Source organism: Cyprinodon tularosa, unplaced genomic scaffold (assembly GCF_016077235.1).
Source record: "Cyprinodon tularosa strain WSP-4 unplaced genomic scaffold, ASM1607723v1 ctg226, whole genome shotgun sequence".
In the NCBI taxonomy this organism is placed as follows: domain Eukaryota; kingdom Metazoa; phylum Chordata; class Actinopteri; order Cyprinodontiformes; family Cyprinodontidae; genus Cyprinodon; species Cyprinodon tularosa.
The window spans coordinates 598,273-625,336 of record NW_024038844.1 but is presented as its reverse complement, the minus strand read 5'-3'; the positions used below and the strand labels follow the sequence as shown (position 1 = coordinate 625,336).

Here is a 27,064-nt window from a genome sequence, read left to right as displayed (position 1 = left end):
TGACAAAGCCATTATGGCAATTATTTTACATTATTATGGTATCGGTATCAGATTTTTTTTTTTTATGTGTTTGGTTGGGCAGGGGCCAATGTGCACTGAGGGGGGTGGCTGTAAACTGATAAGCGGCAAAGCATTTTATGCTCAATATATACTGATCGTAATAAACCAACAGGAAAATGAAGGGCGCACAACATCTATATTTTCCAAATAAATCACTGAAGAGCGACCAGATTTTCATTAGAGTCCTTGCAGATAAAGCTATGCACACCCTAAGGCAGATGTTGATTATTTTGACATTAGTCTAACCGACCCCCAATACAAGCTGCAGATATTTATGCCCCCCACCTCCATTTCCACGATAAAAATGATACAATGACGAATAAAAGGAACATCTATTAACAAAGTAAAAGAACGCATGACAAATGGAGGGATCAGCAATGCATGTCCTTTATGTGACCTCAAGGATTGGTTGCTTAATACGCTAACATCAGCTGATAATGATACCGATCAGTCTAACTTAACTCTGGACATCTCCCTCTGCACCTTTAGAACGATCAAATCCATAAAAAAAATCCTTTTACTTGCCTGGAAAATAGCTTTTTTTTCTCCCCAGCTTTTATATTTTTTAGCAGTATGTACTGGGTGGAAAAATAGCAATGTGTAGCAAATCTAATAATTAAAGCAGCTATAGTGTACGAAGCCCCACAAAGAATGTTTTTTTTTTTTGAAACTTTCTTTACAGCTTAAAATTTTTTTTTGTGAGATGTTCTCTTGTACTTTGTTCTCTTTCGGTTCTTGAACTAAAGGATGCTACTCTTAATAGCAATTACCTTAACTCCACCATGATAATCCCATCTTTAGTCTCCAAACTCTACTACAAAACACTGATTACTTGAATTTGCTCTTCACAACCCTGTTAAAAAAGTAAAAATATCTTTCCATCTGTAAACACTAAAGGCATGACCTTAAGTTTTTCTTTATAAACGCATCAATTGTAACAGTCTGTCTGGCTTAAGAAAGGAACTCATTCGTTCCATTCATCATCCCTGAGCATATTGAGAGCACTTTACAAGGCAGTCTTTGCAAGTAACATTTACACTGATAATCTGCACAGTGTATTGGAATGTACATCTAATTACTGGGAGTATTTTGCTCTTACAATTATTTACAAAAACTCAGTTTTGTTAAGTTATACTGTGTTTGACACACAAAACATTCCAGCACATACTCCCACTCACATACAACTCACACATTGACCACGTGACTTATGCTCAAGCTTGATTAAGATCAATGATATACAATGAAAGCATTTAAATTGTAGATCTAAAGGAATAAGTCAGCACCTTATGTGATAAGTTATTAACAACTTTAGTATAATATGTCTCTGATAATAAACAGTGATTACTTTATATGAACAAATGAAGCATTGGAGACAATAAATATTACATCTAACAGTGAAAGGGGTTAATTTTCAAAACAGTAATTCACAAGAAAACAGAAAAATATATATATTTCAATCCTTTGAAATAGAACAAAATGATAATTAGGTCTGAAAAGATCTCCCCTCTGCCCATGATTTAATGACCTTCAAATAATATCTGCAAAACCACAACATTCGCCAAGCTTAATGTAAAAGCAAAAAAGAAGAAAATTTTCTTCTAACATAACTTATATGATTCTTAAATCACTTCTGGGAAACAATGCTACATCTATCCATAACAACTATTTGAATATGATATTAGATCATTTCACAGACAAAATTTTGTTCTATAAACTTCAAAGCATTCTTGGAGATGTAAAAGAAAATCATCTAGAACCTGGCGATAGTGCCACAGCCCGAACAATCACATGGCAAACTGTTGTTTCTTGACATCTGAATAGCATTTCACATGCTCCATAAAGCTCCACAGCAACACAAATCGGACCTCATACTGGAGTTGTCCTCCGGTTCGCCCCGTTTTTCACATCTTTCTGGAAACAGTTGTGCACTTGTAAAAACCCAGTGTCCCTATCAGGACTATATGGCCCTGCAGGCCCACTACCAGCCTTTAAAGGGTCTCTGCTGAGAGTGTACATGGATATGTCCCCCATCGGTAGACCCATTCCCAGCCCTCCCCCTCCAGGTCCCCCTCCGATCTTCACTCTGACAGGGGAAGGTTCGCGGGACGGGTCTGTTGATCTTGAACTGGAACGAGAACGCCTCCGCCTGTAACGGTAACTTGGTATGCGGGAATATGGTGAAGAGGATGAGGTGGTTTTGATGAAGTCTCGTTTGCCACGGAAACGTGTCTCCTTGTTTTTTTCGATGTATATGTTGACTGCCAGAACGCCCACTGACTCAGCCACGATGAAGGAGAGGGCACCAAAGTAAAAGGACCAGCCATAGTTGTACTGGTTCTTCTTGTCCTCGTCTTTCTTGTCACTGGGATCCCCAGCATTGCTGGAGATGTAAACAATGATGCCAATGATGTTGCTCAGCCCTGAAGAGAGTGTATACACAAAGGGAATTGAAGGTAGTTGGTAAAAGCTAAAAAAGGAAACTGTTTTCAGATTGTGACATGGTCTATAAATTCTATTGTTGTCTGCTGTAACAACCCTATGTGGGTGGAAAGAAGACAGGCCTTTCTCTTGCTCTATATGATATCTACAACAAATCACAAAAAAAAACAGTTGTCTTATTCTATCATTGTGTATCAGGTTAAATTTGTGTATTCATGTGTCTCTGACAGTCAGCGTTGTCCTACCTGCAGCCACAAATAAGATGCCAGCAGTGAGCAGGATGTTGTTCTTTTTGCTGTATAAACGTCCGATCCCGACACATAATCCACCCAACATCAGCAGTATGGTGCTGAGAATTGGAAACAGGCTGGATGCACGCACTATACCTGTTAAAAAAAACACACAATGAAGAAAATTGTACTATTAGTTAGTTGCTAAGATTAGGTTATTCAATTCACTTATAGAATACTGTAAGCACACACAATGGTTTAAGAAATGTACACACCTTGGACAATGCAAAGTTTTGGGGATGTGAAAGACTGAAAATATAATTTATTTTCTCAAGAAATGTTTCCCCTTTCATGGAATCTATAACCTGTAAACCTTAAATTAAATGCATTAAAAATGGATGCAATAACCTGCTTTCATAAGAATCCAAAACATTGTTGTCATTGTCTTTTTTTTTTATTTATTCAGTCTAGTCTGTGTATCAAACATTGTCATTTTAGGTTATACTAGTTTTAGTCATATGCAAACTCTTTCATTAAGTCAAGTCAGTAAGAATCCAGGAGGAATTACAATCTAATAGTGACCAGGTTGAAGAAGCACCATGGGAAAGCCAGATGGAGCTTATCTACGATGGTGGAGAAGGGGATAGAAGTGGATTAAATTGGGTTCATCTGAGTCAAAGTTGGACATAGTGCCACCATTGCTTGCGCTAGCTGGGTAGCCGGCTGAGTCGTGGATTTGAGTTTTTAAAATGAACTCTGCTGCTTTGTTTTCTTCCGTCCATAGAGCTCTGCAGTTTTTTAAATGATCAAGAGTGAATGTATTTAAAACATTTTGTTACTGTAGCTCTAGCAGGCATTGACGGTCGTAGATGCGGGATCAATGCCTGGTTTGTAGCGTTCTGAACGGCATATTTTGTGGAATTATCAAAGGAATTGTCAAGAGCTGTATCAGATCGCTGCCGGCAGACGCCCTCACGTTTGAGGTGTCTGTTACCTGCTAGTAAACTGAACTTTACATCATAAAAACTAATTTAAAAGGAAAGTGCAAAAATGGCCCTTTGTTAACAGAAAGACTGTTGAAAACAATAAAAAAAAAAAAAACTAAATAGTCTCAACAGAAAAGCAATCACACAGCAAGATTTTAAAGATGATCAAGTGATTTGAAGATCATCAGTGACCCCATGCATGATGATTAAAAATAAGCTGATTTGGTCCTTAACAGCCACACAGCAAGCAGATCACACCAAACACAGAGATTTGATTAAAGAATATTTAGATGACAGACAGGAAATCTCACACAGCCTTCATACTGTAATTAAACAATAATTTAGTGTAAATAGACATGGTCGATGAAGAGGAAGCATTTGTGATACTTCAAGGACTTACTTTAATACAGGAAAAACAGAATGAGAAAATATTTTGATGAAAGAAGTGGAGACAGCAAAAGCAAGAATTCTTCCTCCTAAAATTGTGAGTTTTTTTTCTTCTTGGCAATCACTTTCTGACTGGCTATACTTCACGTTTACCATCTTGGATAACCTCTGTTTGAGGTCAGGGTGGTACGGGCATCCTTCCATTCAGATTCAGACCAGATCATTCTTACCATGCAAAAAAATGCTGTGATTATCTCAAATATTATCTTTAAAGCAATTATGATTCAATCACAATTATGGGAGTGTTGGAAAGGGAAAAGTGGAGCAAAATTGGCCAAAATTTTCTTGTGGTTTGAACCAGAACTTTGAAGAAAAAAACGACAAGAAATTGGAACACTATCAAAGATATGAAACTTTGTTAGAAGAAAAATATGTGAATAGTAATGTAATGTCTAGTCTGTGCATAAAGTGCAACTACTGCCAGTCCAGTCTATGAGAAGGCTGATGGTCAGTTTGGTGGTAAGCAGGGGTGTTTGCGGTTGTATTTGTGTGAGTTTAAGTAGGCATGCGGCTCAAGACATAAGGGTTCGTGTATGAAGCTTCTTCTTGGGGATGGAATGTCAGATACAAGGGTTTGACTACAAAGAGTATTTACTTTCAAAGCTCTAGAAAAGACTGTTTTTAGGTTTATTTGATGTGCATGTAATGCCCTTGAACCTCATTTCTGATGGAAGTGGAACAAAAATAAGAATCATAGAACTTTATTGATCTCATATCCTCTTGGGTAGGTTTAATACTTCATATTATTATGAAGTATTAAATCAGAAAAAAGATTGGTACTAATAAACTAGTAAAATGTTTCAAGCCAAGAATAGTATCTTTAAATGGCTCAACTTTAGTTAGTTAAATACTTCAGTTAGCAGCACCTGCAGACATAGTAAGCACACATGTTGTAATTATCAACATTTAGCTGTAGCAGCTGCAGCAACAGCAGTAATAGAAGAACTAATAGATTCTGAATACATTTAATATAAAACAAATTAAAGTTGAAAACCTAAGAAGTATGCAAAAGAGAGCTATACACCCAGCATCTGAATACGGCCTGTGTGTGCAATCACAGGTAAAAACCTGTGCATGTTGTGTGTCTGCCACCAGTTTATAGTATTCCCTTTAGCTTGATAAAGATTTTGCTGCCTTATCATTACATGACTCGGGTAGAAGCAGAATTTTAGCATCCTGAGTTAAAAATCTTTTATCAATGGAGACATTTCACCAAGAAAATGCATTTCTTGACCCACTACCCATTTAAAAACCATTGCCTGAAATGGTGGTGAAGTTGGAATAACCTCTGAGCCAGACAGAAATAGCCCAAGCAATATCCTCGAAGCAATCTGGTAGATCCCTGGACTGGGATAGCTTTCGAAGCAAATTTTTCAAGGAGTTTTCAACTTCTCCAGTTCAATCTTTAACCACGGCCTTGACTGAATCCCTTGGACATGGCTATTTCCTCCATCAATGAATGAGGGCAACATAGTTCTCATAACAAAGAAAGGAAAAGACCCCGCTCATCGCACTTCATTTAGGCCTATTTCTCTCCTGAACACAGACAAATAAATCTTTGCCAAAACACTAGCACATAGCCTGGATGGTGTTGGCCCTTCAATAATAGCACAAGATCAAACAGGAGTCAGTTGGAGGGGAGTAAAGGAGGAAACTTTTTAGTTGCTTGCAAATATTACAAGTTTATATTTCTGAGGTGTTTTTGTAAATGAATCTTAAAAATTAATCAGATACAAAGTTCCTCCTTTAGCCCGGGTGTTATTACTTCAAGCTGAATGCAGCCACTTGTTTTTATTTATAAATGCTAATTTGTAGAATTAAACTCTAATTATTAAAATATGATAAATGTATATATATTCATTTCACAAGCAGAGGGGAAAAGTCAGGTGTGGAGCCACTTCATTAAGGATATAACAGCCGTTGGATGCAGCATCTGCAGTGTTAAAGTTATTCAGGGCTCTAGCACCAGAAAGGCAAAAAATTTGAGGTAATACACTATATTGCCAAAAGTATTTGCTCACCTGCCTTGACTCACATATGAGCTTAAGTGACATCCCGTTCCTAATCCATAGGGTTCAATATGACGTCGGTCCACCCTTTGCAGCTAGAACAGCTTCAACTCTTCTGGGAAGGCTGTCCACAAGGTTTAGGAGTGTGTTTATGGGAATTTTTGACCATTCTTCCAGAAGCGCATTTGTGAGGTCGCACACTGATGTTGGACGAGAAGGCCTGGCTCTCAGTCTCCGCTCTAATTCATCCCAAAGGTGTTCTATCGGGTTGAGGTCAGGACTCTGTGCAGGCCAGTCAAGTTCATCCACACCAGACTCTGTCATCCATGTCTTTATGGACCTTGCTTTGTGCACTGGTGCACAGTCATGTTGGAAGAGGAAGGGGCCAGCTCCAAACTGTTCCCACAAAGTTGGGAGCATGGAATTGTCCAAAATGTCTTGGTATGCTGAAGCATTCAGAGTTCCTTTCACTGGAACTAAGGGGCCAAGCCCAGCTCCTGAAAAACAACCCCACACCATAATCCCCCCTCCACCAAACTTTACACTTGGCACAATGCAGTCAGACAAGTACCGTTCTCCTGGCAACCGCCAAACCCAGACCCGTCCATCAGATTGCCAGATGGAGAAGCGCGATTCGTCACTCCAGAGAACGCGTCTCCACTGCTCTAGAGTCCAGTGGCGGCGTGCTTTACACCACCGCATCCGACGCTTTGCATTGCACTTGGTGATGTATGGCTTGGATGCAGCTGCTCGACCATGGAAACCCATTCCATGAAGCTCTCTGCGCACTGTTCTTGAGCTAATCTGAAGGCCACATGAAGTTTGGAGGTCTGTAGTGATTGACTCTGCAGAAAGTTGGCGACCTCTTCGCACTATGCGCGTCAGCATCCGCTGACCCCGCTCCGTCAGTTTACGTGGCCTACCACTTCGTGGCTGAGTTGCTGTCGTTCCCAAACACTTCCATTTTCTTATAATACAGCTGACAGTTGACTGTGGAATATTTAGGAGCGAGGAAATTTCACGACTGGATTTGTTGCACAGGTGGCATCCTATCACAGTTCCACGCTGGAATTCACTGAGCTCCTGAGAGCGACCCATTCTTTCACAAATGTTTGTAAAAACAGTCTGCATGCCTAGGTGCTTGAATTTATACACCTGTGGCCATGGAAGTGATTGGAACACCTGATTCCAATAATTTGGATGGGTGAGCAAATACTTTTGGCAATATAGTGTATCTAAGTCAGCACCACAAAAATGTATTGTATTTATAGTCTTATGTTGACACTGCTCAAACTAAAGTTGATTCTTTTAATTATTTAGTTCTTGTCGTCTATAATTCTCTTCTTGACGACTTAAAATTGAAGCTAAGTTTTATAAAAATTCAAAGTTCTTAAAAAGCAGAAAAAGACTCAAACCAAGATCAAAAAATTCAGGCAGGGGCAGCTGGGTCCGGGTCCAGTGTGTTTATTGCTGAACACAACACATTTACAATGAGCTGGTCAGCGGTGAGCCGAAGCTGAACAAATGGTGATGCCAGCTCCCTTTTATACATTTCTTATCAGTGGAAAAACCCCCTTCAGAACATATTTCAGTCATTGGTAAAGGTCACATTGATATTTATCTGCAAAACACGGTGACATTCATAGACACATCTCATTCTTGTGAGAGCAATCTCTCAGGCCATGAAAACATCTGGTGCATTCAAATCAGAAACTTATGACGGTTTAGTCAAAAACATGTCAGCCCTTGCTTCAAGCCATGTCAGTCTACCATACTGCTCCCCCCTCGTCTCATCACCCTTTCTGGGACCATTACTGCTCTGTGTGCTTTGAAAATAACAACTCTTTTGTATGGCCAGATTTTTGCTGAGCTGGGCTACCTTGAGATGTCAAATATTTCATTTTTATTGCGGGTGCTTTCTTATCACTAAGGGCCTCAACCCTGCGTTGTCCTGTAGACCTCACTCCCATTGGCGCCAGCTGCAACAAATACACACACTCGCTCCTCTGCTTCTCTCCTCTCTGGCCTCGAATGGCTCTTATAACAGTATTTGGGAAAACAACTTTAAACTTATAAAACATTAACTTTATTTTATCTTATGATTAGTGCAGATTAATACACAACATTCTGTTTTCTGTTTCTTTGTCTTAAATCATATTTACTATAGCAGTATAGTGCATATCCTGTATATGTCCATACTCAGTTTTTTTTTAATTCTGGCTATATATTGGCTGATGTTAGCCAATATATTGCATATTGTTTTTTTAAAGCCTCCAACATTGATATCCTTATGGGAGTGGTGGGCTAGTGGTTAGTGCATTGCGCTTTGAATCCAGAGGTTCACCCATGGACTGCCTCTCCGGTTCCCTGAGCAAAGACTCTTAACCCCACACTGCTCCCCGGGCACCACACATCTCTGCATTTAACCCATCCCCTTGGATGGGTTAAATGCAGAGAGTTGGGGAGTGGTGGCCTAGTGGTGAGGACACAGGACTTGGAATCCTGAGGTTGTGAGTTTGAAACCCACTCTCACAGGCTGCAAATCTGGGTCTCTGAGCAAGACCATTAACCTCCGATTGCTCCCCAGGTGCACAGTAGCAGCCCACTGCACACCCAAAGGAGATGGGTTAAATGCAGAGAGTCAATTTCTCTATGGTTAGATCAATAACGTTCAATTTATTTATTTTATTATTTATCAGCCTGTAGAATTCCATATTGGTCAGGCTCTATTTTGAATTAGCTTGTATCAAATTATTGTATACATCCCCTGTTGTAAAATGTCAGACAAACTATATAATGTTGCAACTTTTTACCCTAAATCGCGTAACAAATTAGGGCTGTCCACTCAGTCGAATCCTTTTTGACCTCGTAATTGAGCCATTTGCGAGGGCAGACACTGACCACAAAATCTCACTTCATGCAGATGATATTGTCATGGTTTTGGTTATGTTGTGCTTCACTTTGCTCCATGTTTCCTAATTTTATTGGTTTAATTCTTATTTTGTGGTAGTTTCTAGATTTATGTTAGTTCTCAGGTTTTTTCTGTTGTTTTCCTCTGTTACCCTCTGGTGTGTGTTCCTTTCCACTTGGCTTCCTCATTGTCTCCTCACACCTGCTCCTTGTCAGCTCGTTAGCCCTGCCATTGTCTCAGTCAGCTACATATACTCTCCCTCTGCAGTCACTCCTTGTTGTTGCTGGTCCTGTCGTCGCTGTTGTCTTCTCACCTCGTCTCTCCCTGGCTCCTTGTGCTTGTTTTCCCCTGATGTCTCCATGGTTCTGGTCTGTGTAACATTTTAAGTTGGATTTTGCCCCCTATTGTTTGTGTTACCATTAAAAAAACAAGAATTCACCACAGCCTCTCTGCCTCTGTATTTGGGTCCTCTAAACCACAACCAAGATGTGACAGATATATTATTATATTTGTCAATTCCAATTAAATCTCTACCCACAGTGCTTGCCTTACTGGCAAGTTTGGCTCGGTGTCTGGGCACAAAATGAACATGCACAAGAGTCCGGCATTTCCAATTAACAGTGGGGCACTTGACCTCTACTTGTAGAAATAGGCCATTTTAAGAGTGAACAGTTTACTTGCCTGGGAAATACAGTCTATTAAGACTACTCAAAATCTGAGAGAAAATTTTCTCACTTGCTAAATCTATTTGGGACTTTGCTTACACAGATCCCTACAAATATGGCCTAAGATTGAACCAGCTGGATACCAGTTTATCATATGCAGCATACTCTGAAATCAAGCTAACACTAACTGTTTAGCTTCGAGGGGGAGAATGCTTTGCTTTAGTAGGCTGTAGCAGGGCTGGGCGATATAGTAAAAAAAACGTGTCGATAAAAAAAAAATGCATATTGATCGATATCAATAATTATTGAAAAGATTTGAAACCATATTTTATGTGCAGCTCTGCCTGGACATTTTATGATATTGCTAAATGATTTAATTTTAATAAAGAACACAAACACAGACTTCCAATTAAATCTTTAACCAACTTTTTTAACCAGAATTTTTTTTAAAGAAAAATAACTTAAAAGACCTGAGTTATGTTATTAAATACTGACAAAGAATAAACTAAAGTGACCAGAAAAGTGACCAACAAAATAAATAAATAGATGTGACGGCTAGCTAGTGTGTTTAAAGTGTCCTAAAAAACTAAAAACTAAAAAACTTTCTCTGTTAATACTTGATTATATTTTTTTATTTATTTATTTAAGTCATAATTAATCTCTGTTCTTTTCCTAATAAAGGTTTAAATATTTAATGGGATACTGATTCTTTTTACACGGCTGTGTAGAACTCAGTCTATCTTGTTTGTGAAATTTTGGCACTCATAAATGGAAGCCTAATGTTTCAGACAAGCCCTGTAGCTCAACACATAACACCTCATTTTTCTTATCAGAGCTGCAGTCACTGTCATGACATCAAGCTTTTATTGGGGAGGTTAAGATGTCATGACACATTAAGTGCTCTCGTGATAACTCCATCATCACAGAAGGGGGAGGAAGACAGTGGATTAAAAGCTGTAGTGTTTGAAGATGAAGCCGTTGCACTGACTTACGTAAGATGTACTCTGAGCTGTCTGTATCGTAGTCGTTATCCTCTGGAAAGTGATTGATCCAATAGCAGCTTCCCCTGTTGATACCTATGAAGAGGCCAAAAGCAAGGTAAAGATTGGCAGGTAAGAATGTGGGACAAAATTAGTAATAATTAAAGGAACAGTTCTTCTAAAATCACAGATCATAGAACAAGCTGTTGCGGAAAAACACTTACCCACCCACCACCTTCTCCCAGTCAACTGTCTCACACAACACTTCCAACACCAACACACCCCTAAAGGCACCTTCAATTCAAATATCTGTTCTATTCACTGAGAAACATTTCTACAGACTTTTAAGAGAATAAAACATTAGAGGAGTATAAATATTGAACGGTTAGGCTTTGAATTAAAGCTCTGACTCCAATCTCCCAGCCACATTCTGACCTTTTTGTCTTTATTTTGCTGTTGGCTGCTTTAAAACTTTAGTTACTTCACCAGCAATACAGTAGCACTAGTAGCTCAGGTTTCATTAAAAATTTCTAACATGCACTAACACCTAATATAAACGAACAAAAAGCAAACAGTCTTGAAAGCAATTCATGCTCTTACACAAAATAACAGCACATTAGTTCTCAAATATCTCTCTCAGCTAGGAGCAGAACATTTCAAAATATATCCTTTAAAGTTTTAACAGACAGTGAAAGTGTTTGTGCAAATTGGGCAATGATGAGCAAAATCAAAGGTGTTTTTCATTCTTATTCAAAAATAATAGTTTTTCCACTATTTTTGATTTCAATCAGGTTGGAAATTATGTGTCTGACCAATCTTTTGACTAAACCAACTGATCTATTTTGGTGTGTTTTTACCTAATCTATATTTGTACAAGGGCAAACCAATATGAATTTGTTACATTAGCCAAAATACTTGTTAAATATTATCACAACTTTCAAAAGTCCGAGGTGAGTCTCAAACCAACAACTTTAGGATTGGAAGTCAATGTCATACAGCTGACATCACTGGAAATGACAACTACAAATCAGAAAGCAGTACTACTTAATACTGATGTTACAACTGTGACCAGTGGCCTGCTCACATTTTGATCTTTACATTGTTTAATCTGACCAAAATAGTTTCAACAAACTAGATTGCTTGTTTTTCCAACTAATCTATTCTTAGAATATAAACAGCTCTATCCAACTGACCGCATCTTTCCTACAAACTCCAACATCTTGACTGAATACAGAGGTTGATGCCTGTCAAAGTTCGGGGTGAGCTGAACCACCTCCCCAAGTGGTCATGTGGTATGGCGGCGTAACAAGGCTTCAGATGTCATTAATTTTCTCTCCTTACTTAAATGAAGAAAGCCTCGACACGTGCTTCGCGGAAACACCCCCTCCACTACTCAACACATACCTCAAAGCCTCGGCTCATCTCATAACATCACTAATTATGAGCCATCGGTGAGTTTTATCCAGCATTACTGAAAATGTGACAATGTCACATTTACGACAGTTCATAAGGTTCAGAAAGATATGCAGTTCTGTCTTTTTATAATATATATTTTTTACAGTACAGTACTTGCAGCTCTAGTGATTAAAATCTGGTATTACTTTGGTTTATTCTTTTTAAGTAGAGGGAAGATTGCAACTCCCATTTATCTAGACAAATCAGCTATATTAAATCAGGAAACACATGGAAAGCCTTTCAAAAAATACAGCGAGTAGAGTTGGAAGAAGTGTAGAGTTACAAGGGGTGTACAGTTGGAAGGAGTGCACAGTTGCTTGCTGGAATAACTTCTGTGAACAATAACAACTGTAACTGACTAACAACAGCAACTGAAAAGTGTTACAATGGAGCTCAATCAATGTAACCCAACAAACAAATGCCCCCTGCTGGGAGGACAGAGTAGTTGCTGGAAAGATTCAAGATAGACCTAGTGTGGCCGCCATGAGTCTGCTCTGCTCCATGTTCTTTGAAGCCCATGCTTACAGTATGAAAACAGTGCTTTAGTTTTGATTTTAAAAAGCCCCATGAGTAGCACACTATCCCTTTAACAACAACCCAGAACTTTTGATAAATGGGTGAGGAAGTATGTTTATTTGACCCTAATCCATACCAGTACAATTTCACTTAGAGTAACTCTGGTCTCTAGGGTGGCTAAGAATGTAAATGTATCATATATACATATTATTATTAAATTCTTGTAAATAATATCAAAGAATATATTTAAATTTGAAAAGGGTCTGATCTGAGCAATGATATGACCATGTATCTGGATTATTATATTAAAAGGTTAACTTAATTGCTGTGCTTTAAGTCCTTTGGTATGTAACTGTTTATTTACAGGAACGAAAGCAAAGTGGGTGGGTATGAAAGGGGTATGAATTGGCAGAGTGGTGAATGCATTAGTATATTTATGGTTTGCCTTTTCTTTTTTGGACTCTGATAAGAATTAAAAGTATTGTTTGAATCCTTTACTAACTCTTGCATTTTAGTACTTGCATCTATGCCAGCCCTATTCGTGTGTGTTTGTATGCTTTCATTTGCTTACTTAGTTCAGTGCTCAATATTTGTTGTTGTTGCATTCTTGGTAATCGCTGGATTTCATTGGAAGCCATACCTCCTAATTACAATTTTCTCCATCAGAACAGACTTAAAAAAAATTTTATTGATCCACAAAAGTCTAGTAAATTAATGTCAAAAAGTGCATCTTAGTTCTTTTTTTATTCACGAATTGCTTGGCACCAAAATACTTTGAAACTTGTGAGCTTATCAACTAGACCTCTCAGCCCTTTAACTACAATCGACTCTATATACTAAAGATCACAACCAAACATGGAGAAGCAGCTTTTAGTTTTTATGTTTTTTTTTTGTTTTTTTTTACTGAATTAAACTCCCTGTCAAAGTGTTGAAAACTTGCTTTAAATCAAGATAAAAAAAAAATCTACTTGGTTATATTTACCTTTGGTTGTGCTACTTAAACATTATTAGTTAAACAATGTAGGCTAACATGTCTTTACCTTTATTACATTTCCCTCCTAGTGCAGCAAAAGGAGGAGGGGGTCTGACATAAGAGCAGTACATTTGAGAAGAACAGAAAAAAAATAATATAGAGATAAAATCCTGAAAGGAGTTTGAAAATACTTCACAAAGACTCTTGGAGTGCAGAGGTGCAGCCACACAGCTACATTTTAACATTAAAGTAGCAACAGGAACCTCATATGACAGACTTTCTTGTTTGTGTCATTTTTATAGTATTATTATTTATATTATCAGCACAGTATGGGTCAATACTGCCCTGGAAACTATGCTGCCTCTGCATGACCTTTTGTCTGTTCTAAAAATCTCCTTGTGGAAGAAAGCTATGTAACAGAAGGTGTGACTTTTCTCACTTTAACAGCTCCCTGGATCAATCTTTGAAGCCAAACAGCAGTGCGAATGTGTCCTTAAAATTACCATTATGAAAGACCTACCTTTTACTGCTAAAGTCTTGGAGATTGTGAGCCGACATGGTGGACAGTAGTGACCCCAGTTGGTGCTTAAGACTTAAAACTGACTGAGCACCGACTGATCAGCTTCATTTAATGGCTGTTTCAATTCTCCATTATTACCTTACTGTATCTCCCATGACAACTTTGTGTTTTTCAGTCTCACAGGTAATTTTGATTTTTGACACTTTTGGCTATGTAATAAAACATGCACACAATCCCTCAAATACTGACTGACATATTGCGACCTAATAATTTAAGAAATGGTTCTTATTAAGCAGCTTTAAATTGTCCTATTATTTCCTAAAGTACTTATTTTTGTATGTGATGCTCCGCTGTGAAATTAGCATTTTTGAGGCTGACGTCTGAGACAGCAGTGAAGGAAAATTAAAGAAATTCAGGGATTAAGTGATGAAACAGGCTCAGACTGTTTGCTCCCCTATCTTGAGCTCAGTCTTTTGGTTTCTTTTTTAACAATCATCTTGTCTTTTTCACAGCACTCTCCACTATCATGTCTCAAACACACACTTTCCTGATATGTTTCAGATTGCTTTCCTTTTTAAATTTCCTCTATCTTACCTATTTTACTGTATTTTTCAAACATACACCTTGTATTAACACAGAAGCTTAATCCCAACATACCAGCTGCATCTTCTATTTATGTTCAATAATTTATGCTGAGTTCCTTCTAAACTTCTAAATTGGAGATTTTAAAGCTACTGTGTCTAATAATTACAGGGATTTACTGACATAAATGGTATATATCATTATATATGTTATTTATTATCACCCATGAACCGAAGGTCTCAATCTTTATGTTTGTCTTGCCTTAAAAAATGCTATTTATTATTACATAGGAGTGGGTTTGCAAACTAGTATAGACTATAGAGATCACCATTATGCTCGAATGGGACTGCAACAAGTTAGACCTATATATAATTGTACACAGACTAATAAAATACTGTTTATAAAGTTATCTATGTTAGCTAGACTAAGCGGCTGGTTATTATGAAGACGATCAATTTTTTTTTTTTTTTCGGAGACTTGCATCTTTCTCCTACACTCGGTCAATGTTTGTTTTGGTTAGAATGTCTAAAGCATGGGGACACAATCCCTAGTCAACAGAGATAAGAGGAGATGTAGTTCCTGAGCTCAGGCAGGAGCAGCGAGGAATCGGTGTGAGAAAAGTGGAAGAGAGAGCGCTAGAACCGGGAGGTACCGGCCAACTATGCTGTCCGTGGAGCTAAGGAACCACAGTGGCAGGGAGAGCAGGAGGAGATGACAGGAGGCCAAGGCTAGGCTCTGGGGGCTAAGTGCTGGAGATGGACGGAGGACTCCTCTGATACTGATAAGTATCAGAGGACTGAGCAGCCACAGTGAGTGGCGGAGCGGGATGAGACAAGGCATCAGCTGGTCCGTGTCTGTGCTGTAGGTAGGACAGGAAACTGTCTTTCTATTACTAAAAAAAACCAGCTTAATTAAAAGCTTGATGATACAATCTAATATAACTAAATCTCATTGTCAGTTGACAAGATAGGTGAAGCAATGTCGTGGAAGCCATTTTGTACCATGAGGGGAGAGACCGTGGGGTGGCGGCTCATGTCACTGCAGTCTGACCACTGGATGTAGCCGAAAATTACCATCAGATTCATCTTTATGTTTCAAGCTAAAAAACACAAATGTGCCAAAATGATCAGGAATTTTAATTGTTTTATTCCCTTCAGCAACTGAAGCTCAGTTCCTGAATTTATATTACATTTATTAAACTGCACTTACAGAAAACCATTGAAATGTGTTCATTGGTTTGACACAATGACACATCTTATTTATACAGCAGTAAAAAAATTGGTCTGATCCTCAGTGATTCCAAATAAGAAGCAAAACATGTTTGCAATGAATGGTTATGAGCACAGGCGTAACTTTCTGAAGGACTGGTGGGGACATGTCCCCACCAATAATTTCAATAGACTTTGGCTCTCAGCTACAGAAAAGGATTGGGGCCACTGAAAAAAAAAACAGTTAACTTATTTTTTTTTTATTTTATTTCTGTGTAAAATGAGAAAAAAGTCAGAATTCTGACTATAATCTCAGTATTCTGAATTTCATCTCAGAATTATGTCTTTAATCTCGGAATTGTGACTTTAATCTAACAATTCTGACTTTTTTTTCTCAGAATTGTGACTTTAATCTCAGAATTCTGACTTTTTTCCCCCCTCAGAATTCTCTCTTTAATCTCAGAATTCTGACTTCAATCTCAGAATTCTGTCTTTAATCTCAGAATTCTGACTTCAATCTCAGAATGCTGACTTTAATTTCCGAATTCTGACTTTTCTTTTTCAGAACTCTGACTTTAATCTCAGAATTCAGTTAAAAATCAGTTAACTTTTTTTTTTTCAGTGGCCCTAATACTCTTCCGTACGCAATATGTGGGACAAATTTCTAAATTTGATTTTGTTGCTTTTGAAGGAGGATAATCACTGATGTAGTTGAAAGGGAAAACATCCAATAAATCAATCCACATTTTTTGGATGGATTGATGGATGGATGAATAAAACTGAAATTATGTCCATGCTGGGAAGGCATGATGTATCGCTGTTGGCATCAGAATCGGCTGTTATTCATCCTTTTTTATACATTAATGTCTAACTACCCATATATATAATTATGAGTTTATTTTGGTTCTCTCGTGTTCTCAACAATAGGAAACCATTCAATAAATATATGTTTGAGCTCAATTTTGAAAAAAACAAACCCTATTGAAACCATCTGTGTCGAATAACTGTAGGTCCATCAGCCACCACTCTTATAGTGTCCCCAACAACTTTCATTACAAAGTTACACCCTAGGTTATGAGCAGGCGATTGACACTGTACAACAGATAAGATGAACAAACTGGTGCTAACAAATGATAAATGGTGAAAATGATAAATTGTTTTTATAGTGCAAATTACATACAAGAATCTCTAAGTTGTAAAAGAAGTAAATAAAAGTCAAAGTAACAAAAAGATAATTTAAACATTTTAAAATTAATCATTAAAAACAAAGAAAATGTTGTCCTTCTCAGCCCCCTTCCTGACCACTTACTGAAAAGAGAAGGAGCCAGGTCAGCCATACACATACCGGTAATCTGAAAATATGATTTACCTCTACCAAATCCTCAAATAGCCAAAAAATATTTCAAACCAAACTAAGCATATGTTAAAAAACAACAACAAAAAACATAACTGCAATTTGTACAAAGCAGTTACTCCATCCAGGAGTCGGCTGTGAAACTAGTTGACAGTTAGCTGGTGGTTTCTTCTCTTTAAAAGGAGGGTTTTCCTCTCTACTCTTGTTGCATGCATGCTTGATGTGAGGGATTGTCGTCAAGTCAATGAGTCGAAGCAATCAGCTGGTTTTCCTTAGATATTAAACTTTGAACCAATCTAACTGTATGATCTGGTTATGTAGATGACATCTTTGTGAATTGGCACTATAGAAATTAACAGAATCAATTAAATACATAATATGTATATATTTTTGTTTTATTTTCGAGTACTTAATTGACATGAGAAAACTTGATATTTCACCAAATTCACATTATGTTGGATTTTATACTATAACATAGGAAGTATGTTATAAAACACAACACCAGTTGTTTGAATTACTAATTTATCCAACTGTTTGGGGAAAATAGGAGGTGTCTGTAGATTAAAAGATGGCATTAAGGAATCTAGATGCACTCAGAAGGCCAATGAGGAAATAATTGAGGGTATCATGGCAGAACGAACAACTGTGCAGAGGGAAACAGAGTGAGATCACTGGGGGAGGTGTCTCCCCAGGGCCCATTTGTCTGAGAGATTGGAGCTCATCTTTTATTACTCAGCATTGCTTCACCATAGCAACCTCCCCCCAGCAAGCCAGATTCACATTTCTATTGCTGTTCCTCTGAGGACGCCTTTGACATCTTCTTGATGCATTCACTAGCCTAATGCAAACACAACCTCTGACACTCCATGAGAGCTCCAAATTCACCCACAGCAAAACATGTGGGGATCTAGGAATTCATGTTTACTTAGAATAATTTATATTTTGTATATGCTGCTATAGCATGCTTAGGATGTATGAATTCACTCCTTAGGTGAGAGATGTAGCATTTATTGCTGCATTAGATGCTACAGTCCAGTTCTTTCTATAGTTCTTTTAAGCTGCTTTTCCACAATTGCCTAGCTTCATCAAACCATTAGCTTGCTCTACAAGACAAGGTATTTCTATAATTCCCCCTATAAGTCAGACAGCACCTCCTGAGGCCTACCCATTATTTATGTTGTTCATTTTCCCCAATAGAGCTAGTTAGGCTTTAAATTGCCTAAAGGCATTGAATTCCACTAAGGCACAAACAAAGAAAACAAACAGAGAAATTGCTGCATAAAGTGAAAGAACATTTTATTTGTTTATGGTAATAACAGGGGTCTGGTTCAATCAAAGGGTTGTAACTTTAATATATGAACCTATAAACAAAATAGTGATAGAAATGTTTTGCACAGATTTCTTTTTGAATTGTACGTGCACAAATGAAAAAAAGAGCCACAGAGCAGTATCCTCTCCATGTGTAACCCCCCATTAGATTAAAGAGCTGGTCTGGAATGGCAAGTGATATTTAAGAGCACTGTGCAATCCATTTTAAATCTACTGCAGTTTCTTACTAATCGCAAGGAGAGATTAGTCTTTTCATTAACTTTACATGAAATCCATAAATAGCATAGCATTTTCCCCCAATGTGAATTCCAGAATGAGATTTAACTGAACATACTTTGAGCCTGAAGTACAAGTTTTTTTTTTTACAAGGGTATGAGATAAAATGTCTAGTAAAGTGTTGTCCTCAACATGCAAGACAACATCAACCTTCAAAAATTGTGTGGAGATTATCTTATTATATGCTTGATTGGTTCATATCTTCCCTGCTAGACTTCTTAGTGTGGCTATATGAGTACAGTTCATATAAGGGAATCATCAAGGCTAAATTCTCAGGCAAGTTTTATTCATCAATTTTATATCCACTAACTCAACACTATGCATTGTTCACTGAAAATGCAACTGAATTCCCTAATGGTTTATAGATCTCTAAGCTAAAATGGATGTGCATTTGGTTTAAAGCAACATCTATACTGTAATTGGATTTAGAATTTTTATTTGAGGTCTTAATGTAGAACTTATTTGACAAAACATTTAATTCAAATTTAACTCAGGTCATCATCTTGTTCTGTCAGCACAGTCAGAAGTATTCTGTTTGGAAATAAATGAACAACTGCCTTTATTTGATAGAAAAAAATGTCACTTTGTTAATTATAATATTAAAGATATAGTGGACAATCTTCTTTCGGTTCCCAGTTCTGTGGGAATCATCTTATCTATTGCTTGTCCCACATGCCAATCTCTGTGAAGTGCTTGTGTCCTCTTGCTGCACTGCTCTGTTTTTAGCCATTTAATAGGTCCACTGCTTTCTCTATATACTTCGAAGTTGTTCAGAAGAAGGAGGGGTCTTAACAGAAAGAAATATGATCACAATTTTGGATGATTATTTCACTCAGTGGCAGAAGAGCAGATAGGATGGTCTTCAGTAGTTAACCAAAAAGTGACATGATGTTCCACATATTTCTGGAAAAACAGTTCATTATGCCTTTGACTGAAAGTCTTTTTGTTAGCCTTTTTACAGCTCGACTGTTTAATGACACTTTGGATGAAAATGCATATTTGATAATCTGGATTTTTCATGTCTGTGGTTTTATTGTTTTGTTTTTACCTTTGGCCCCAAAAAACAATATTTTCTGCAAAGTGAAATAATTATTGCAGCTTGAATAACCACATTAAATGACAATGCTTTAAAGAAGTTATTGTTTTTGGTAGCTAAAACTGCAAGGTAACAAATCAGGATTCAGCTCAGTGTGTGCAAGAAACGTCCGTTCGTCCGTCCGTCCGTCCATCCATCCATCCATCCATCGATCCATCCATCTTCTTCCGCTTATCCGGGGTCGGGTCGTGGGGGTAGCATCTTCAGTAGGGAGGCCAGGACGTCCCTCTTCCCAGCCACTTGGGCCAGCTCCTCTGGGGATTCCCAAGGCTCTTCCAGGTCAGTCGAGAAGCATAGTCCCTCCAGCATGTCCTGGGTCTCCCCCTGGGTCTCCTCACGTAGGGACATGCCCGGAACACCTAACCAGGGAGACGTAAGGGAGGCATCCTAACCAGATGCCCGAGCCACCTCAACTGGTTTCTCTCGATGTGGAGGAGTAGCGGCTCTACTCTGAGTCCTCTCCGGATGACTGAGCTCCACACCCTATCTCTAAGGTAGAGCCAAGACACACTACGGAGAAAACTCATTTCAGCCGCTTGTATCCTGGTATCCTCATCCTGGTTTCCTCCTTCTTTCAGTCATGACCCAGAGCTCATGACCATAGATGAGAGTAGTTAGCCATGTATTGTCTATAATAGTTTAATTACAATTTTATAAACACAACCATAATAAGCTTTATTTCCCCCTAAACAGTAATTGATTAAAATAGCACATCTTCCTATTTCCTGTAGATTATATTTTTGTTGCCTTTTTAAGAGAAACAATATTTAATAAAAATCAAACATAAATTGAACGAGTTGCTAAAAAATAAAGCCTAAAAAATAAAATAAAATCCTGACTAACACCAACAAAATGGATCACCTTACATCAGTCCTTACATCACTGTACTAGGGGGTTGGTTTGTAAACTGCAAGGTACTAAATCTGAGTTTTATGATTTAATTTGATATTTGATTTTTAGGTAGGAACCATATATACCCCTAGAATCATCGGAAACCATTCGCCCAGTGTTTTCAGAACCAAAAATAACAGCGATAAGATTTATTAATGATTGCATTGTGATCCCTGCATTTTTATACCCCTGCTAATGAGACTACACCTATCTGATGGGGGTTAAAGCAATAAACCATAGGTCCAATGCCACCCCACACACGAACACACTCCATAAACAACTCTGACCTTTCAATGAGCTCAACCAGTTCTTATGCCGCTTCGAGAGTCAATCAAACACCATCCACCAGGACCCCATCACTCAGCCTCAACCCCTATTGACAATTTCCTCCCCCTCTCCTTAGAGTTGGCTAGCTCCACCCCTTCCCCACCCCCTACCTCACCTGCTTAAATTCAATACACTGTTCAAGAGGCAGAACCTCTGCCAAGCTGGACCGTCTCCCTATTCCATCCTGTTCTGATCAGCTATCTCTGGTATTCATAGATATTTACAAACCACATTGGAGACATGCTGTGGTGTGATTCTCCTTCAGAGCATCCATCGCCCCCCCCCCCCCCCCCCCAAAAAAAAAAAAAACAAAAACAAACAAAAACAAACAAGAAGCACAGGACTAAATTACTTTAGACCTGTCACCCTGACCTATGTGGCAATAGGAGACCTTTGAGCGATTTCTGCACCCACACCTTATATCCATCACAGACCCTGTTTTGGATCCCCTGCAGTTCACATACAGAGCAAAAAGTTCTGTGGGTGATTTTCTACATCCTGCATCACCAGGATTCCACTTCTTGGGCACCATCATCTCAAGTGGAAGCTGAGCAACACCCCCTCACAATTGACAGAATGTACTTCCTGAACCAGCTAAAGTTCTGCCTGCCAGCAACAATGATTTTACCCTGCCATCACAGAGTCCATGCTCTCTTCCTTCATCACCACCTTGTACATTCCTGCCATCATCAGGGGAAAGAGCAGGCAGCAGTATATCATTTCCTCTAAAGAGAGGGTGATTGGCTGCTATCTTTCTTCTCTTCAGGTACTGTACACCTCCAGGACTCTGAGACCCCTCCCACTCTGGACAAAAACAGTTTCAGATGTTCCTCTCTGCTAGAAGACTGCGGTCCATCAGCACCACACTTTATCCCATGAAATACTATAAATATATCTCTGCACAAAAAGGCCCTCATTGTTAAATATGTTAGCCCCTTAGCCCCGACCGCCCGGCTCCTGGTTGCTTTTCCATCACATTTTGTTCTGCATTTAAGAGCAAGCTTATTTTTAAACAAAACCTAAAATACTGCATGTCTATTAAATCAGGTGATCCTAACGAAAACCACAATCAACTCAACTGTAAGCCTATTATTCCCCATAAACAGTAATACATAATAATTAATAATGTGTCATCAAATTACAACTCATAATCTTCACTTCTAATCTTGTTTGTGTCTTCTTTCATTCCGATTAGAGTACTATCCTGGCATAAAAGGGCTCATTTCATCCTTAACACTTAAGAAAAACGTAATATTTTGTCATAACAAAATATGTCTTGTAATAATTTACTATATCATTTTATATAGATCAAAAAATATAGCACTCATTTATATGCATAAGGAGCGGGAGTAATGTAGAAATGATTGGGTATGCACAGGAAATGCATTGTCAAAATTCTTGAAGCTGAAAAAGTTATATACATTAAATTAAAATAATCCAGTTAGGCACTTTTGGTCCAAATTTGGAACAATCGTGCAAACTGGTCCTTTGCATACAAAACATGTCTGAGTTTCACAATTATATGACTAGAGATCTGAGATTTTACACAGTTGTTGTCCACAACTGAACAAGTGTAGAAAGTCAGAGGTCAGTTATGAACTATACTCAAGAGAGAGAATATTAAGAAAAAGTTTGTTTTTTTTTTATGCAAGGAGAAAAAATGTTTTGGGACATATTTAAAGTTACGAAACTCATTGTGTTAAACTTACGTATTTTGTATAGATATCTGTAGAAACTAGAAGAGCCAGTGGTATTGGGTATGCACTTCATTTGCACAAGCTATAAAAAGATCCGTATTAAGTTTAGTATTAAGTATTTAAGTTATCGTGTTTTGATCTCTCTGTTCAGCACCGTTTTGCCCCTCTTGGGATACTGTAGTTTAGTGGTATGATGAAATAATTGGAGTGGTATATTCAAATATATTGTAGTGGCAGTGCGTTTACCTTCATCTGTCTGTTCTATTTGTAAGTTGGGCATTAATGACAAGTATTTTTTAATAATTTGTGGTTTGTAATCCTTTTCATTAGCTGCTATTTTTGCTTGCTATTAAGGAGCTATCTTACGCTAACTCCATATGCATTTCAAACCACTGTGCTTGATTTTTATGCACATTGACATGTTTAAAAGTATGCATATTAGTTAGCTGTACAGTTTCTTCTTTTTTTAATTCTGGGTACTTTCACTCTCCCCAGGATTAATGCTCTCTTTGTGTTTGAGTCCTATTTTCCTTATTTTTTTTTTTTGATTTAAATGAGTTTGACCAGCATATGTGCTTAACTAGAGATATATTAAATTATTTTTCAGGTATTTGGCATGTACTGATACTTAGTGTGGCCTGTCCTTCTCAAAAACTTCCCCATGGAACATGAGAGGATTGGATCCATTACTGATTGGGCGCTGCCTTACTACATTACTACATACTAATTTAGCCTTACTACAAAAAAAATCATTAACTAAGCTAAAGGTTGTCTTTAGGCAACAAAATAGATCTGATGCACGTATGGTGTGTTCAGACCAAACGTGTTTTCGGCATCCAAAGCTCTTAAGCACAAGGACTTGGACGATTGGCCAGACATTGGTCATGTCAGGGGCAGACCTGATTAGATTGATGTCACTTTTTTACCTTGTCTTTTCACTTCCTGTTTTATTTTGGTACTCATTTCCTCTCTCGTTTTAGGCAGCTTCACTTCCTAAGTTCCTTCCTGCAATCAGGATCTGCCACTGCCTAATGCAATTCACCTGGTGTATGTGCTCCTCTTTTGTTTGTTAGAGTATTTAGTTCCTACCCTTGCAGCTTCCCTTTGCCAGTTCGTCTTAGTCTTTTGAGCTTAGCGTTCCAGCCTTTTTTGCCTGTTAGATTTAGCTTTCTTGTGTTTTTGACCCCTGCTTGGATTTGGACCTGTCTTGCCTCTGCTTTTTGATACTTCTGTTTCTGCTGGATTTTTTGTTGTTCAACCCTGGACTGAATTAAAAGAACTTTGAGTTTTAATCCACTGTGTCAGGTCTTGCATTTGAGTCCTTCATTTCTAAGCCTTGTGACAGGTCAAGATGCTTTGATGCTTCGACACTTCGGCAGTTGAGCCACTCTGTTCTGTCATTGCAAGCTAGAGAGCTGCTTAATTTGATTTAATGAGTTGGAAAACAATAATTGTAATATTTAAGCTAGAAAGTCCACATTGTTCATTCAGTTAATCAGAATAATGATCCTGTTTAAATACTCTGTATTTGTACAGAGTGGCAGACATAACATACCGACGAAAGACAGTGCTGGGACTCCCCAGTGAGAGCTCTCTAAAGCCAGCCAGGCTGTCAGGAATTTCCTGCTGCCATTTGTAGCGACTGAAATGAATATAAGCAGGTTTTAGATTTGTGGTAAAAGTTCCAGAAAACATAATCAAATATTTTTTACAGGCAGGTTTTATAATTTTGAGTTAATGTAGGTATTTATAAACTGTTTTGCCACTGTTTAGTAAGAAATGTGTTTGTGGATTAATAATGATTATAGTTCTCTCTCTTTCCTTGGTACATAAAAAAAATTCTCCTGGCTTTTGTAATCTTGTGGAGTTTAACCCATTTATATTTATTCAAATTTTAGATGCTGAAAGTGCTGCAGAAGCTGGGATCACTGCTTGCATGTAGTAGCCATCTCCAAGAAAACCCCTGGGTTAGCTTTTCTACATAAGTACTGAACTTTAGCATTGAACGCCTTGATGCCCCAGTACTAGGAAGTGCCTCTCCCAAAGCTCGAATGTGGTGTACGACTTCTTGACGCTGCTTGATGCCATTCATACATCCACTTTTTATATCAATCAGATGATCTAAATCACAAGATGCTTTTGGTCTAAATGCACCATTATCTGATTGGCATATTTTTGGTTTTCTGATGTAGGATTTAATCCGGAGGGATCAATGTAGCCTTTTCTTTAAAAGTAACTCCATGGCTTCTCAATCTGCTGGTCCAAAGTGGTTTACTCTCAGATTCCAAAACACAGAGGGATTAAACCTGTATATTACTGCTGAATCCAAACCGGCCCCTATATACTAATCCTTAGCACTTATCCTTCGTCTGCGTGTTCCTGCGGAGGGTCCACCACATCAAGGACTGTCCCAAAGCATGTAGTGGGTAGGGCAAGTGGACCGTTCAGCCCTTAAATAGAGGGCCTTCATCAGTTCAGGCTCAATGAAAAAGTGGGTGTAATGGCAAACTACTGGCGGAGGAAACAGATGCATTTAAATGCAGTTCTGCTGTTTGCTACAACTTCCTCACACTGACAGAAAATCACGAATTAGGAAAAAGCAACATAATTAATTCCTAAATGGAATGTCCTCTTAGAAATGGTTTTATTTGATCACATATATTTATTTTTAACAAAGGGGAAAATGCTTGAGATGTTAACCTACAACAGAGATACAGCCATGCACATGTGGCATCACTGTGTTGCCATAGCAACAGGTGTTCCCTTTTCTGTTGGAGTGAAGAGGCTGTCCCATTCACATTTATACCCCTCACACACAATCCTGGCTTCTTTCACAGCTGTGAGTGTCACTTTACTGGGATAGTTAAGGGTTAGTGGTTAGGGGACTGTTTGGGATTCAGCCTACATCTCTAGCACTCCTAGTGACCAAAAGTTAAACAATGTTGCTTTAATAAAAAAAAAAAAAATGTATTAAAACTGAATGAAAACAAGTCTGCATCATTTATCCAATCAGATGTAATGGTTTGACAAGTCTTAGATCAGTCACTCACCTACAGTAAGAGATATTGGAAATAGCTAAAATATTCATTTTGAACAGCAAAAATATAAAAAATTAAACAAAGAGAGAGTCTTTCTAGTCTAAAATAATGAGTTGCATCAATTTTGTGTCAATAGGTCACAAGACATAAAAGTTATTAATACATATTTACCAAGAGTGTGTGGGAGAAAGAAGCAGGTAAATTTAATCTCTAAGTCAGTCACTGACCAGTACGGGCTTTGGACCCCGTTGTAAATTTAGTCTAGAGACGCCACTGTGATTTCAGAACTTGTTTTCTGTCCAATTAAATGTAATATCAAAATAATATCGACATTTTTTCCAGAACAAGATGCCCAGCCCTTATAACCCCTCAGGGAACAGTGTGCAGCTGCAGAAAGCACCCCCACGCTCACCTGAACAAAGCAGCAATGACATGTTTTTTTTTTTCTTTTGAGGCATTATTATTCAATTGCAAGCATGCAGTACAGTATATTAAATAAAAAAAAGGTTGCTCGTACTTTTTTTGCGCAAACAGACAACTTTCTTGTTTTAGCTGAAACTGATATTTCTCAAACAGGATACAAGTGCGCGCTTCTATTCCAAACCCATAACCAACAAGAAAGAACGAAATAGAGAACTAAAAAAAAAGGAAAGAAAAAAGAAAGATAAGGAAAAGTTTGTTCCCCAAATTCTTTTATATTAGATTTTTTGTTTTACCTTCGATACAGCAGATTCTCCACAGTCCAGAGTGCGTTAGGTCCCCCTTCACTTTCTTGGTTTGCATTTGGCTGTCATCTGTGGTGACATTGGTGGCGTTGCATATGTACGCCCGAGAGTACAGCCAGTAGTCAGTGCCAATGGCTATAGTCATAAGGCTGAAAGCGGCGAAGGCTCCCACGACAGCCAACAAAGTCTGAACCCCTCGATCACACCATGCCATGGCGTCTCATGTGAGCATCCTCCTCCACAGCGGTTTACGCACGCAGCTAGACAAGCATGATAAACACTGAACAAACCCTGGGACCAAACCTAGTGTCGATCTTTCCCTGTAGCTTTCCCGTTTAGTTTTTGTTGTT

The 27,064-nt window shown here is 38.2% G+C and overlaps 1 protein-coding gene across 1 annotated transcript; it reads right to left on the bottom strand.

Annotated features, from left to right (window-relative positions):
* Positions 1–749: 749 nt before the first annotated feature.
* Positions 750–27,064, bottom strand: LOC119784433 (voltage-dependent calcium channel gamma-4 subunit-like). Its single transcript, XM_038286478.1, has 4 exons — positions 26,706–27,064; positions 10,740–10,823; positions 2,745–2,885; positions 750–2,480 (listed from the first exon to the last, which is right to left on the bottom strand). The coding sequence occupies exons 1-4, from the start codon at positions 26,926–26,928 to the stop codon at positions 1,927–1,929; spliced, it is 1,002 nt and encodes a 333-aa protein (XP_038142406.1). The 5' UTR covers positions 26,929–27,064; the 3' UTR covers positions 750–1,926.

Excerpts from the sequence above, each read along its gene's own strand:
- LOC119784433 (XM_038286478.1), bottom strand. The coding sequence starts at position 26,928 with ATGGCATGGTGTGATCGAGGGGTTCAGACTTTGTTGGCTGTCGTGGGA. Across the intron at positions 10,824-26,705 it reads GAGAATCTGCTGTATCGAAG|GTATCAACAGGGGAAGCTGC; the intron begins GTAAAACAAAAA and ends GCCTCTTCATAG. Across the intron at positions 2,481-2,744 it reads CATCTTATTTGTGGCTGCAG|GGCTGAGCAACATCATTGGC; the intron begins GTAGGACAACGC and ends CACTCTCTTCAG.